General features: G+C 46.2%; 1 protein-coding gene across 1 annotated transcript in view; it reads left to right on the forward strand.

Annotated features, from left to right (window-relative positions):
- The first annotated feature begins 2,954 nt into the window (after positions 1–2,954).
- The window catches only part of Vax2 (ventral anterior homeobox 2), a 28,018-nt gene continuing 15,369 nt past the window's right edge, over positions 2,955–15,603 (forward strand). The window contains exon 1 of the mRNA XM_026405144.2: positions 2,955–3,201. Coding sequence (XP_026260929.2) covers positions 2,955–3,201 — 247 coding nt within the window. The remainder of the gene's footprint in view (positions 3,202–15,603) is intronic.

Here is a 15,603-nt window from a genome sequence, read left to right on the forward strand (position 1 = left end):
AGTCCCCACCCCACATCGGTACGCCACTCTGCGCAGAAGCCCTGACTTCCTCATCAGATTCCTATGCGCCCTGCGCTGCCCAGGCCTTCGGGGAAGAAAGAACCGAAATTTCTGCCGAGGCCGAATTCCATACCACGTAAAACGAACAAGAGAAAAGGCAGAATAAAGGGCGCGGGAGAAAGGAGTCTGGGAACTCCCAAGACAACACCAGCGGGCCTGGCAGAGTTTCCCCACAACCAGTGACTGGAAGCTGTTGGAACCTCCCAGGTTCTGGCTTCGCTGGACTAGACCGGAGGCCACCAGCCTCTCCCGAGAGAATGGCCCTACTCACCAGTGAGTGAGCTCAGAAACTCAGCCATGGACCCCAGAAAAGCACGCTGGAATGGATCTCTGAGTCGGAAAACTGCCATTGGTGAAATAAAAAATGAAGACGGTGGAAACAGAACCTCCCAGAGTCCAGCAGGTGCTGTTCCACTTGTGTTTGCACAGAAACCCAGGCCTCTGTGTGGCAGGAGGAATTTGAGGTCTGCGGGTGGGGAGATGATGTTGAGTGCTTTCTGCTTGTGATATAATTCTACGTTGGACACATCTTACTTGGATAAAAATAAATATACTTGAAAGCCAGAGAGGAGAAATGCTGGAGTGCAGAGTGGATGGAGGTGGCTATCAGATAAGATGGCCAGCATCTGACTGGGGGAGGGGGTGGTGCTGGCCCTGGTGGGGGTCCTTGAGGAGCTTGGCTACCTTCCAGGGGCCAGGCCAGGAGGGGCCCAGTGCAGGGCTCACAGCAAGTAAGCTGCAGGAATCCCCTTCAGCCAAGCTTGCTTTGGCTGGGTCACACTTCCCCCAGAGCCATTCTGTAATTCAATAAACTTCCTTTCTCACCAGTTTTCCCTACACTCCAACAACCAGGTTCCCTTGACTTACAACTTTCAGCTCTTACAATTAGTCCACATTGTTCTCCCACTGCACACAACTGCCACCTATTCTGGGCCCAATCCCCCTTCTGCAATCACCCACTCATATAACTTGTGTCTGTATTTCCTTCTTTTTTTTTTCCTTCTTTATTCTTTTTTTAATTGGTTGTTCACAACATTACAAAGCTCTTGACATATCATATTTCATACATTAGATTGAAGTGGGTTATGAACTCCCAATTTTACCCCAAATGCAGATTGCAGAATCACGTCGATTATACATCCACAATTTTACATAATGCCCTATTAGTAATTGTTGTATTCTGCTACCTTTCTGTATTTCCTTCTTCTCTTCCTCTTTTCCTTCCTCCTTCACTCTCTCCTGTCTTTTTTCCATTAGTATTGACCAGCAAGCCTTCTCCTCTGTCTTCTTTACCCTCCTCTCTTCCTGGGTCCCAAATTCTTAAAGAAGTCATTGAGAATCTCCCAATTAAGTAACTGGTGAGCCCCCACCCACCTCTCTTTTGACTAGGGCCATCTGGAATTGGACACGTACACACACACACACACAATGGCTCATATGCACACTGCAAACACACTGTGCTTACCCCTCACAGGAGTCACGGAGGCACTCAGCCTTGCCACAAATACACAAGGAATCCACAGCCTCACTCTCACAGAAACTTCGACCAGATCCTGGTACATACCGAAACACCTTTGCTAGTATTTAGCATCTGACACTCCAGCATTTCAGAGAAGGCTAAGAACTTCTGAGCTTAGAGCATTTGGGGGATGGGGCACAGCCCCTATGGCACACACATATTTGCACGCACACCTTCTCTGGGCATTCTTTCTTTCTTGCCCCTTTCTGAGTCAAAGAAAGGGAAATCCGGGCTGGCACCTCCTGGCACTGTCTAGAGTGAAGATAAACTCGAAAATACTGCCCACGTGGACGTCTCAGAAAGCCAAGTGCTGTGCCCAGGGACCCTCAATGCCCAGCTTTTCATAGCCAGATCCTCCCCGGCTCCATCCGCGCCCACCTCCGGCCCCACGCTGCTTGCCCGCATCCCAGCCGGGACTGGGTCCCAGGAGGCTGGATGCAGAGCAAGGGGCAGGGGGAGCTTCGCAAGAGAAAGCGAAAGGAAATGCACAAGGAGTTCTATCTCCGTTTCTAGGTGCAGTTCTCTTGAGCAAAACCCCCAGAGGTTTAGGGGAGACGGGACGTTTGCTGCCCGCCAAGATCTCAGTCTCACTCTTGACTCTGGGACCTGGCTGTCTGTTCACACGTCACCCCTCCCTTACTTACAAACACATACACACCCCAGGGTGCGGGTGTTTCGGTCTTCTCCTGGCCCCATCCTCCCAGGCTCATTTACCCCAGGAGAGCTCTTGCTCTCCTAGAAGGGCAGGAAGGGGCTTGTGTTCTGTGTTCATGAGTGTAGGTGTGGGTACGAACCTGTAGAGAGGCACACTGAACCCCCGGCCTGCGGCCCTGTCTCCACCCCACCCCACCCCGCCAAGCGCTCGAGCAAGTCCAACCTCCAGTTCTCTGCTCAATCTCGCCTGGGTCGCCTTCCTCGCGCACTTTGGTTATTGATCCAGCTGAACCGGCGGGAGCGCGGAACTGCGCTTCCCTAGGGACGAAGAGAGTGGGGAGGGGAGTAGACTAGGGGGGTAGTGAGGGGAGGTTGATAAACTTTAGGAGAAGGGTGTAGGGTGTTCCTCAGAACCCCAAGGCAGACCCAGCCTCCCTCTGCCTGGCTACGAGCAAGACAGAACTAGGGGTGGAAGAGTGGGGTCACCACCCCCTCCCCCTCCTCATCCCCTCTCCGCCTCCCGCAAGGCGCAGAGCCCCAATGAGCCACCGTGAGCCCGAGAACCCTGACTCCTGCCCAATCAGCAGGGAGGGGAGGAGCAGCCAGCCAGGGGCGGAGCGGACGGAAGAGCTGTAGGGAGGGGGGCGCGAGGGGCGGGGAGCCGCGGGCTCGGCCAGCCCAGGCGGGCTGGGCTGCCGCGAAGGCGGCAGTGGCGGCCGACATGGGCGATGGGGGCGCGGAGCGCGACCGCGGCCCTGCAAGCCGGGCGGAGTCTGGTAGCGGCAGTGGGCGCAACGGGGATCTTAGCGGAGCGGTGGAGTTGCAAGCTGACGGGGGTGGCGGAAGCCCAAAAGAGGTTGCCGGGACCTCGGCCTCCAGCCCTGCGGGCTCCAAGGAAAGCAGCGCAGACAGTGATGGGCAGTCCGGGCCCGGCGAGGCGGACCACTGCCGCCGCATCCTGGTACGAGGTAAGACGACAGCCCAGGACTCTGGTCCACTGGGCTCGTACCCTATCCCTATCAGGGCCTCCGACTTTCCTGACGCCTCCACCTTCCAATTCATATATTCATTCATTCATCATCCAGCCTTTCTTCAGCAAATATTATTTTGAGCGTCTATTGTGTGCTGGACACTGAGCTGAGTGCAAGGGACAAAGCAGCGAATGGAAGAAGTCCCCGTTTCTCCGCCTTACTGTTCTCATTTTCTTGGCCCAGCCCCTCTCTCTAGGCCCATCCCGGTTGGTTACTGTGGTGGAGACAGATATGAGTCTGGGGAGCAGGATGCTGAGAGCCGGGTTCTTGTCCCGTGTCCCTTAGGGCAAGTACGGAGAAAAGCATCACATGCGCTCCGCAGGGACAGGACGTGGGGGGAAACCAGAGTGGACAACCGCGTGAGGAAGAGGCCCGGGCTCCGCTAAGCTGCAGTACTTCCTTTCCTCCTGCCCAGCCTTGTCTCCCATCCCCGGCAATAGGGATCCTCAGGAGTTGCTCCCGGGAGAGGGCACCGCTCTCTGGGGGTGGCGCGCGCCGTGCTCGCCAGCCTGTGCTTTGCTGTTCGGGTTCCCACTTCCTAGCGGCGCCTGGGCCCCAGCTGGTTCTCGGCGCCGCCTTCCCCCGCCTTGTCTTTTGCCTTGCCCCTGGCTCTCCTGTCTTCTTTCCCGGCCATTTCTCAGCGCGGAACTCGCCTTCCCAGCACTCTCTTCCTGCAAGCGCCCGGGGAGGCCGAAGCTCCCAGGCTCCCAAAGCCAGTCTTTTACGTAGCTGAGGGGTCTGCTTTCACTTGATCTGGGCCTCGCCCATTGAGAAGGGAGGAGAAAGGAGTCTCTAGGGTCTTACCCCCAGCCGGTCCCCAGGCCTCGGCCGGAGGCTGCAGTCGGCTGCCGCTGGCCATCCCGGAGTCCGCTTTCGCGGGTAACCGCTCGCCAGAGCTCCATCTTCGGATCGCTAGCTCGGCTTCCTTTCGCTGCCTCTTTCCATCTTCTTCTTCCTGAGTACCTATCCTAGAAGCCACCGGGCCTCTGGAGGGGACTGGCCAGAGCCGATTTCCACCTTCTCCTGAAGATCTGAGTTTATCAAATCTGAGCTCTAGCTGGTCGCCACCAGAGGCCCGTAGGCTTTCAGGACTAGGGTAGCAGGGAGGCACTCTCACATGAATGTAAGGGACAACCGTCTTCAGCATAACCGCTGGGATCTTGGTTTGGGAAACACTACTGTGACCTGGTGTGGTCACCAGGATATTGAGTGGCACTGCTGCTCTGGGATCAGGCTTGAATCAAGGCAATACACCATCAGGTATTCCAGCAGGTGAGTGGACCTGTTGGGCACCTGGGATTAAATTAGATTCCATTCTATAGGCTGTGGGATATCCATAGTGCAACGTGTGAACGGTCAGTTTGGTTTCATTAAGAAAATCTGTAGGGCCTCCAGAGATGGAGAAACTGAGTCCTACCAGACCCACACTACCTCATCACATCACACCTCATCATGGGTGGGTATTTCCTTTTGCCAAGACAATTGTGAATACTGAGCTCACCTACCACCTTCTCCATTCTATTAACATGATGTGTAGAACCAATAAATTTTCTGGGCACATGTCAATGAAATAGCTGCCAGCTGTAGACTTTTAGAAGGTGGGAGTCAAAAATGACCCTTCACCCTGTTAGGCGGAACCTTCTAAACCAGAGAGACATAGAATCTCCCTATATGCAGGGCAACCTGTGTACATCTTCAAGGGGTATACTTTTATAAATGTATATACACATAGCAATGCCATTATATTTATAAAAGTATAGTGAAAATATTAAATATAAAACACAGAGGATCTATTTAGACACATAACAGAGATAAAAGGCAAATCAAACCTTCATAAATCTCTTTTGCCCTACCCCATTTAATGATGAGGAGGTGATTATAGACCTGAAATGACCAGGATGTCATTTACCACTAATCCCTCTTTGTCGGGGTCACCTGTGTCAGTCACTGGCAGCCCCTGTGGTCAGGGTGGGGTTTTACTAAGTGAAACAGCTCTGGTTCTGGCAAAAGGAAGTCCATGGTGCCTTGGCTACAGAATGACTCTTCCTCCCATAGACCCTAAGTCCATTTTGTCCTTAACCTCTGAGGATACATTCTCCCAAAGTAAAGGAAGGAGGGCTGGGAATGAAATACAGTGGCAGAGAGACTGTCTAGCATGCTGGAGGCCCTGGGTTCAGTGCAGAATACAAAATAATAATAATAATAATAATAATAAAGGAAGATCTTAGCCTTTTCAGCCTGGGTTACTATTGAAGTTGGGCCGCACTCCCTCTGAATCTTTTCAGATTCTTTTCGTTGTGCATTCCCCTTCTTGAGGACCCACCCCAGGGCAGCAGATCTGTTGAAGGAGTCTTCAGCACTGGGCAGTAGGAGGACAGTCTGGGTAGCAGAATTATGCAAAGTTCATTTAGAATACTGGCTTTACAACCCTTTGATTCTGAACAACTTCCTTTGTCTTTGTGCCTATTTCCTCATCTGTACAAATGGATGAATAGCCCTTACCTTGAAAGGCTTGCTAAGTTTCAGAGGTGCTCTCAGTAAAACTGGAAACACCCAGAATCCTCTCTTAAAATACTTGCTGAAGGAAGAAGGGGGGATTAACTCCAGGTGCAGGTGACCCACAAGCCATTTCTAGTGGGTTGGGCAATGGACCTATGTGTAGGAGACCTCTTCCAACTCACCGGTCCCCTAGCCCTTGCCCAACGGGGTCCTCTGTGGCTCTGGGCCCAGGAACTGGGTTGTATTGGAAAGTGAGCAATCCAGGGGTCAAAAATTGGCTGGTGGTAAAGAAGAATCAGCTCCACTTTGCAGACCCCAGAGGGCGGTTGGTCCTCCCCAGTTCCCTTGGTGGGACCAGCTTGACCAATGACTCCAGCCTCTGGCTGCCTCTGTGAATATAGGGAGGCTGACTGTTCTTCCTACCCTGCCTCAAAATGGAGGCTGCTTCTCACCACACAAACGCACAAGCATGGCGTTGGTGCATAACTGGCACATCGCATGCTTCACCTCCGGACTCCACTCCGTGAAGCTTCCACCCAGACCTACAGCCCCGTAGGCCGCTCCACACCTCGTAAGCATAGCCTCTCGTCTGCTGAGGGGTGAGGACAGAAGGATCTTTTTGTTTTATATTTGGAAAGGGCACACCAACCGCCCATGGGAGGCGCATAGAAGAAAGAGGCCTCCCCAAGCCGTGGCTCTAAAGCGTGAGCGTGGTTCTAAAGCGGCCAGCTGTGCACTCGCCTTTTCGTTGTAGCCGGGATCCCTATAGAAGACAAGGCCCAACTCTAAACCAAAATTCCCCCGCAACCATGCACCCTCCCACGCGCTCACTCCGACGTGACTACGTTCTTTCCACATTAATCCAGATATAAATTCAATAGCTCATCTTGATAGATCCGAGAATGCGCATCCGTATTTTTAAGGACAACAGTTTGGCAGTGGCACTGGCTCACCCAAGGCGACCCTCGGGTCTAGACGCCAGTCTGTGGGTCTGGAAACTCCATTTAAGAAGCATCTTCCAAGCCCCTTCTTCTGGAAGCAGGAGGGCGGGATAATGGCAGGATCCTTGAAAGAGTGACTCATCATCCATCCATCTATCCATCAGCAAAAAAAAACGGGCTGGCTAGTGCGCTGGTCCTGGCGCAGCGTGCTGGGGTGGGGGGAAGGGGCGCGAAGCCAAGCCTCTGGCTTGGACTGGACAATTCCCACGATGCTGGTGTTGAGAGAAAGGAGGATCAACCTTAGCGGGGTCTGCTCCCCAGGAGAGTCCTCAGGCAATCTGGAATCGCGTTCCAAAACACCAAACAATGGGTGCACCCGGCGGAGCCCTACCTCCCTCAGACTAGGCCAAAAGCTCCAATCAAGGGGTTTAAGAGGCTCTGGCTGGGAGCTGACTGCGGAATCTGACGCCTCTCGTCAGCAGCCAAGTCTGGGCTCAGCCCACCCGGGCATCACTCGATTTCCACTTGAAATCCTGGCGGCCACTGGGCCTAGGGATACTGTGCTCCGGGCTGCAGGCCTAGTCCTGCGGAGCAGGCGTTTGGGCAACAAAGATGGAGGTCAGTGACATTTGGAAAGAGCACCAAGCTGCCAGTCCCGGCATGGAGGCCTCCGCGGACCGCGGGACCTTACTCTCAAATCTGAGTCTGTTGATAGATCCGATAACCCAGGCCAGACGCCAGGGAGGGTTTGAAAGATTTAAACAGCTTATGCAGAGGACCATACTTAGGAATTCTTATATTTGTTTTTATTTTTATCTTTTAGTGTTTGGGGAGGGTATCAAGTTTATTTTTTTTTTTAATTTTCTTGGGGTCGCTTTGTTTTTCATTTTTAGCAGAACACTAGCATTTGGGTCTTTATTTTCCTCCTTTATAGGCTCACGATCCTCTCCCCACCCCCAATCCCCACCCTACCCCACCCCCACACGCAAAAGAAGCAGACCGCAGCCAAATGCATCTTGTCGGTGGGTCTTTTCTTTTTCTGCCCAGGTTTCATTTTTCCCAGAACCGCGCAGAGGGGGTTGGGGAGTTGGATGGCTGCGCTATGTCTGCCTCTACGTAGTAGCCATCTCTCTCTCTCTCTCTCTCTCTCTCTCTCTCTCTCTCTCTCTCTCTCACACACACACACACACACACACACACACACACACACCATCTAGGTAGCCCCGGATGGCTCTGGAGAGAGTGGGTGGGTATCTGGGACAGAGAAGAAAAGAGGGGATGCCAGGGGCGGGCATCCCTGGGCGTCTGTGTACCCGGCTCAAGTCTTACTCTTTGCGTACTCCCTGGAAGGAGAGAGGGCATCTACGCTTAAATCAGGCCCAGGCGCCATTTCCTCAACTATCCCCTGGCCCCAAGTCCCCAGCTGGTTGGTAAATTTTAAAAATTCGATTTTAACTTTGGGAAGCGTGGCCTGGGGGAACATATACATTTTGCCTTCTACTTCCTGTTGCTTAGTATAAAATAATGGTTGACCTTTGATAGTCCTCAGAGAGTCAGTAATCAGTCAGTTCCCCGGTAGTGCATCCGCTGGTTGCTGTTGGGTCCCCCAGTTTGAGATGCTCTGATAAGAAGAAGAATGAATGAGCTTGCCCTGGAATCTCTCCAGACCCAGGGTAACCTAGGTGCCTGGCTACCCCATCCGGCGGGGCGGGTACAGGGGTCTCCTCCTCCCGGATTCTCCTGCAGTCGGAAGCCTGGTGTGGCCTGGTGGCATGGGGCACTGCAGAAAGTGGTGGCAGCAGGCAAGCGGGGGTCTGTCCTGTAGAACTACGTGTGGACACACCCTGTAAAGTCAAGGCCGCGCTCTAGGAGGAAAGGTTGGGAGAAAAGGGCGTTGTAAGGCTCTAGTGGAAGCTTGCAAAAGCCTGGGGACCCCTCGAATCATCTCTTTCTAGTTGACTTATTCTACAAACATAAATGTGCACCTACTGTGTGCCGGACTGATTCTAGTTACGAATGACCCTACGCAGATACTGACTTGCTCTAGGGGACCTGCGTGGCTCCTGACCTGTCCCCCCAGCCGACCAGGGAAAAGCCCGGCGCTGAAGTCAAGAGTGTCCGGAGCCAGTTTTCCTTCTTCGCTGCGAGGGGACCAAGGAGGAGGTGGACTCTGTGTCTGCCAAAGCCATGCGATTTCCCCACATGTGTTCTTAGCATGCAGTAGTCATTCAAGTACTTGTCGAATAAATGAAAGGAGAGGAAATCATCAACATCACGTATTTCCCTAGGTGTGAAGTGGCCAGCGCCCTTACATGAGAATATCTTTATATGAAACGGCGATAATTGGAGCACACAATGTAATTGTTAAAATATAAAATTGATAACACCTTATATTTAGAATTTTGTTTGTGCAATTTGGAACTTTGGGAACCACTGAAACACAAAACCTGAAAAACCTTAATCTTCCTCCCCGCCCCCCACTGTAGTTAGCCCTCCAGGGCTGGGAAGGTCGTTTAGAGGTCGGGTGGGACTGGAGCACCTGGGAAGGGCAGGGTCGCCTTCCGCTGGAGCTGAAGTTCTCTTGCCCCGGGAAAAGTAACCACAGAATAGAGAGAAATAGCTGGATTAATCGCGTCCTTGCTTCCTCCAACTCACACCACGCAGCCCACCACTGAAAAAGCCCTGCAACTGAAGCTACGGTTTCTCTGTGTTTTGCTAAATTAAGCACTGACCCCTCCGAGGCTCCTCCATCCTTGGCCGCCCACCGTGTCCTCCCGCGCAGCCTGCCAGCCAGGGTGGGGCGAAGGAGACCCCCTGAAGTCCAGTTTCAGGGCAGGACAAAAACAAAACCAGAGGCGTTAGGAGGCTCCCAGAAATAGCCACCATTCAGGTGTGTCTTTCCATGCGAGGTTTCCACGCTCATATACAAGCATAAATTAAAGCAAAATCATGTCCTATAGGCTGTTTTTCAGCTTACCTTTGAAAAAAAAAAAAAAGGTAAGTTTTTATATGAGCATGGAAAACCCAGTTCATGCTGTCCCGTACTGTGAATTGGAAAAAGTTTAATTTCCTCTGGAAGAACCTTAATTGTTTTTCCTCAACATGAACACTGTGAAATGAATTTCCAAATCAAGGGGTTTTGTGCCTTTCCTGAATGGATTCATAAGTTGCTAGAAGTGTTACTGCTGCTTCATAAAGTTTACAGGACAATTTGAACAACATTTTCATTTAATTGTAAAACAGGAAATTAACTGATCAAAACTTTTTAAAGTATGAAGTGAAAAACCTCGCCTGTCCTCGCCAGTTCCTGCACCACTCAAAGGCAGCCATTTTTTTTTATCGCTAATATGTTCTAGATTATTTTTTATGCTTATGCAAGTCAATGTGGCTGTATTATTTCTTTCTTACAATATATCTTGGGTCTTAACTTCTTGTTTGTTTTTTACAGATGCATAGTATTCTCTTTATGTGGACTGGATGGACCATAATGTATGTGATGTAACTTTTGCCCTGTTGGTGGACATTTAGCTTTTTTTCTTACTTGTTGATATTATTTATAATGCTGCAATAAATAAACTTATTCCTGTTCACTTCCACATGTATGTGTATATCTATCAGAAAGTTCCTAAAAGTGAGTTATTGGGTCAAAAGTTATCTGTATTTTTAATTCGGGAGGTATTAAATTGCCCTCCGTCAGACTTAGTGATTTACACTCCTTACCAACAATGCCTGAAAATGCCCATTTGTCCCAATCTTGCCCACACAGTTCCCAATTTACATCTTGATAGATACTTTCAGATTATTCTGAAATAATAAATAAGTTCAGTAATTTATACCACAAATTCTATATCTTTTCACCTTTGTCAACCTTACAGGTGATAAATATTAACTCACTGGCATGTTCATTTTACTTCTTTGATAGTGAAGTTGACCATCTTTTCATGTTTATTAGCCAGATGTATTTCTTCGCTGTTATACACTAATTCATTTCCTTTGACTAGTTTTAATTTTCAAATACGTTTTCTTTTTTGATGGGTAGATATTATGTATTATGGATAGTATCCCATTGCTCTCAAAATGTGTTGGGAAAGTTTTAGTTATAATTTGTCTTTTAATTTTGTTTATATCTTTTGTTTTCTGAAGTATAAATTATATTTTTAATTATAAAGCAGTTCATGATGTTTTGCTATATAAGGTTAGGTAGAAAGTTCCTAATTTTCCTCACATGATACACTTTCTTTCTTTTCTTTTCTTTTTTCTTTCTTTTTTTTTTTTTTGGTGGTAGTGCTAGGGATTGAACCCTGGGCCTTGTGCATGTGAGACAAACACTCTACTAACTGAGCTATATTCCCAGCCAGCATAATACAATTTCACTTCCAGATTTTATCTCCCAAACTTTCCCTACTATTGAAAAATATAAATATATAAGTTATGTATTGCAAAAAGTATCTTTTTGCAAATTGCTTTTTTCATTTAATATATATTGTAGAACTATTTCCATCTAAAATTGCTTCATTCTTTCAAACAACTACATAGTATTCTATTATGTAGCTATCATATAATTTATTTAACCAGTCCCCCATTAATGGTTATTTAGGTTGGGTCTCCTTTTTCACTATTATACAAATAATGCCATAGTGAACATCTTTCTATCTTAATAAATGAGCTTTAAAATTTTCATTTATGAAACATTTGGAAAATGTAAAAGTGTAGAATATTTTATTACATTTAAGAATAATTGTTCCTTTTTTTCCTTTTTATTTTTTATTTTTTGGCTATGACAAAACTATTGTAGTTAAGCTTCTTTTCTCTTATTGTTATTGGGGGCAGTGATGGGGTTTGAATCCAGGATCCTGTACGTGCTAAGCAAATACTCTACCACTAAGCTACATCCTCAGTTCTATAGTTAAATTTCTTAAGAGTCTTTTAAAATAGACATATATTTAGATATTTATAGGTAAAATCATATTATTTCTGTTAAAAATTATGACAGTGCAGAAAAAAGTAAGATTGTTCCTGAGTTTAAAATAGTTGAAGTTGGGGGAGAAGTATATCTGAACTTAATATACTGTTTTTTTATAATTTTGCGGATGTTTGAAATTTGTCATATATTAAAATGTTTTAAATAATAAAGGTCAAGCTGGGCATAGTGGCGCAAGCCTGTAATCCTAGTGGCTTCAGAGGCTGAGGCAGGAGGTTCACAAGGCTGGGGATATAGTTCAGCCCTGGGGATATAGTGCCCTGGGTTCAACCCCCAGTACTGGTTAAAAAAAAAAAGGATAATTTCAGATATACATAGTATGATTATAATTACTAGATACGTACTGGAAGTAAACTTTGAATATCCAAGCATATATACTTAACATGATAGGCAATTCCAAAATCACACAAAAATGTAGATTTATATTTCCAGCAATGGAATAGAAATATGATATTTCTTCATATCCCCCAAACCCAGGATGTACTCAGACTTTTAGAGGAAAATCTTTCCAATTAAAAAAAAAACAAAAAACTTATTATGGACTATCATGTACCAAGCCCCAGTACTACAAACAAAACAACACAAAAGGAAACAGAAAATTTATTATTAGTAGTATTTTAAATTGCTAGTGAGGCTAAACATGTTCTAATATATTTATTATACATGTTAATATCTTTTTCTATGAATTAGAAAAAGAATTTTCTAATTCTTTCTAATCCATATTTCTTTTGCTTATTGTTTTGAAATTGAAAATGTTCTTTATTTTTTTTTTTTATATTTATTTTTTAGTTTTCTTCGGACACAGCATCTTTGTTTGTATGTGGTACTGAGGATCGAACCCGGGCTGCACGCATGCCAGGCAAGCGTGCTACCACTTGAGCCACATCCCCAGCCCGAAAATGTTCTTAATATAATAAGGAAATGAATTCTTTCTCTGTTGCATGTATTAAAAACATCCCCCAAGTCTTTTTCTTTTTTAAAAAATTTGTTATTGAAATTTTTTTTCTAAATTGAAACTTAAACTTTAATCACATCTAATGATTATTTCCCTTTGTGCTTCTAGATTTTAGTTCCTAATTGGAAAGTTCTTCTCTCTCCAAAGTTAAAAATACTTTTTTAAAAAAATATTTTTTTAGTTGTTGATGGACATTACTTTCTTTATTTTTATGTGGTGCTGAGGATCGAACCCAGTGCTTCATGCATGCTAGGTGAGCACGCTACCACTGAGCCACAACCCCAGCCCCAAAGTTAAAAATACTTTACACACACACACACACACACACACACACACACACACACACAGATATCATCCTCAATATCTTCAGGGAATTGGTTCCAGGACACCCCCCTACACTCCCACACACACACCTTTCCCCTCTCCTTCTCTCTCTCTCTTTCTCGCTCTCTCATTCTGTCACTCTCTCACTCTCTTGCTCTCTCACTCTCTCTCTCTCTCAGAAGTTTAAGTCCCTCGGCATAGTATTTGCATAGCACATTCTACTTTTTATCTTATTATTATTATTATTATGTGCTGGGAATCAAACCCAGGGCCATTCACATGCTAGGCAAGTCTCTGAGCTATATAACACTATCAGCAAGCCCCCCACACAACATAAAGAATTTTATAGTAATCAAGTAATATTTGTGGGTTAGATCAAGAAAGACGTCGTCTCACTAAAAAGTCAACTCATTAACAGCACGGGGGACTACCTGATGCTAGGTAGAAACTGAAGTCAAAGAGGGCTTTAAGGGAGTCTATCAGGAGAGCCCAAGGAGGGGGTCAGATATGGGCCTGGAGGTTGGGAGCATAAGGTAAGTATTATTAGGCCAGAGGGTTATCACCTCTCCCAAGCAAAGGCTTTGCAAAGAGACAAAATTCACTCTCTCCATACCTCTAAAACTCAAAGTTCTTTGCAAAACACCTGAGGAGGCAACAAAATTCAGGACTTATTTTGTTGAGACTTGGGGGTTTTCACCCTTAACAGTTCCTGAAGGAGGTCCCAGAATGAAAATTACCCCTTTCTTCACGTTTCCCCCGGACTCCACCCAGGAAAGGAGCAATTCCTGGAAAAGAGCAATTCAGAAGGAGCAAATTCAGGGAACAGAGTCAGAAGAATGGGCTGGATTTTTCTGCAAAGACAACACAAATCAGAGACTTAACCAAAACTAGTGCATTTCTCACTCGCAGGATAAAGCTGTCCTACTGGGCAGGGGCTCATCTTGGAACTCAGAAGCCAGAGCTGGCAATGCTCATCTTCCCTCCTATATCCAGGACCATCACAACAACACCACAGTAGGGGAAAGGAGCCAGCAATGCATACGTGGTGCTGATTGGTTGGGTAATTTGAGGGGGAAAGAGTAATACCCACTAATTTGTTTTATTGTCTTCTCAGCACTCATCACCTTACCTATTTTTAAGTTTATTTTTTATTAAAAATAAATTATTTATTTTAAAAATAAGTTACTTATTAAAAATAAATAAATTTATGATGTCTCCTTCCCACCACTAGATCTAAGGGAACAGAATCTTGCCTATTTGCTCATTTATATATCTCCAGACCCTAGAATAGTACTTGGCACGTAGTAAGTAGTTGTTAAATATATGGTGAATATATGGTTGTCTTTATTTACATAGATCATTTATGTCTTTATTTACCTTTATTTATTTATGAGTGACTTAACATCAGTTTGTAAAATTATTTCTTCATTCTTTTTAATTGCTTTATAGTATGAATGTACCATAATTTGACCAGTCAGTTCCCTGGTGGGAAGCACTGAGGATGCTTTCAAATTTTCAATATTTTGAGCAATGCTGCAACAAACATCATTGTAATGTATACCTTGGAGCACATTAGTGGGTCTTGGTCCAGGACAAATGCCTACTAAAATATAATCACCAGAACAAAAGCTGTGTGCATCTGTATTCCTGATAAATGCAATCTTAAAAGGTCCTAACAGTTTATGATCCTACCAACTGTGTACAGGAGGGTGGATTTCCCTACAGTGCACCGTGGCTTTATTAATTACTTTTATTTTTTTAACCAGGGATTGGACTCAGGAGTGCTTAACCACTAAGCGACATCCAGCCCTTTTTGTTTTTCATTTTGAGACAGTGTCTCGCTAAATTGATTAGGGCCTCACTAAATTGCTGAAGCTGGCCTTGAACTTTCTCGATCTTCCTTTCTTAGACTCCCAGGCATGTGCCACTGTGCCTGGCTATTAATCACCTCTTAATGACTTTTCCATCTCATGGGAGATAAATGGCTTTCCATGGATGCTTGAACTTGCATTATCCCAATTACTGTGAAGCTATGCCCATCTTTTTGTGTTTATTTGCCACTTGGATGTCTTTTCCTGTGAATGACCCAGATAAATTTTTGAGCATTTTTTCTACCAGGCTATTTCCCTTAAAAAAAAAAATCACAATTGGAACCAGGTACAGTGCGCACACCTGTAATTCTGGCAACTCTGGAAACTGAGGTAGGAGGATCACAAATTCAAGGCCAGTCTCAGGGATTTAGGGAGACCATTAGCAATTTAGCAAAGTCCCATCTCAAAGTAAAACATAAAAAGGGCTGGGGTTATAGCTCAATGCTAAATTGTCCCTGGGTTCAATCCCCAGTACAAAAAAAAAAATCATTTTTTGAACTTGAACTAGGGGTATAAGTTAGTGGGAGAGTTTGCCTAACACATATGAGGCTCACAGGAAAGCTGGGGGGAGGGAGGCAGATATGTGCGATTGCATTGCATTTTGTGTATTCTGGTTATTATTTGTATGCCTCCTTAAAAAGTATTTTCTTCAAGCAGGGCATGGTGGTGCATGCCTGTAGTCTCAGCTAGTAGATCTAAGAAAACTGAGGCAAGAGGATTGAAAGATCCAGGCTCCCCTGGGTGACTTAATGATACACCATCTCAAAA

The sequence above is a fragment of the Urocitellus parryii genome, chromosome 12, assembly GCF_045843805.1.
Source record: "Urocitellus parryii isolate mUroPar1 chromosome 12, mUroPar1.hap1, whole genome shotgun sequence".
NCBI classification, from domain to species: Eukaryota; Metazoa; Chordata; class Mammalia; order Rodentia; family Sciuridae; genus Urocitellus; species Urocitellus parryii.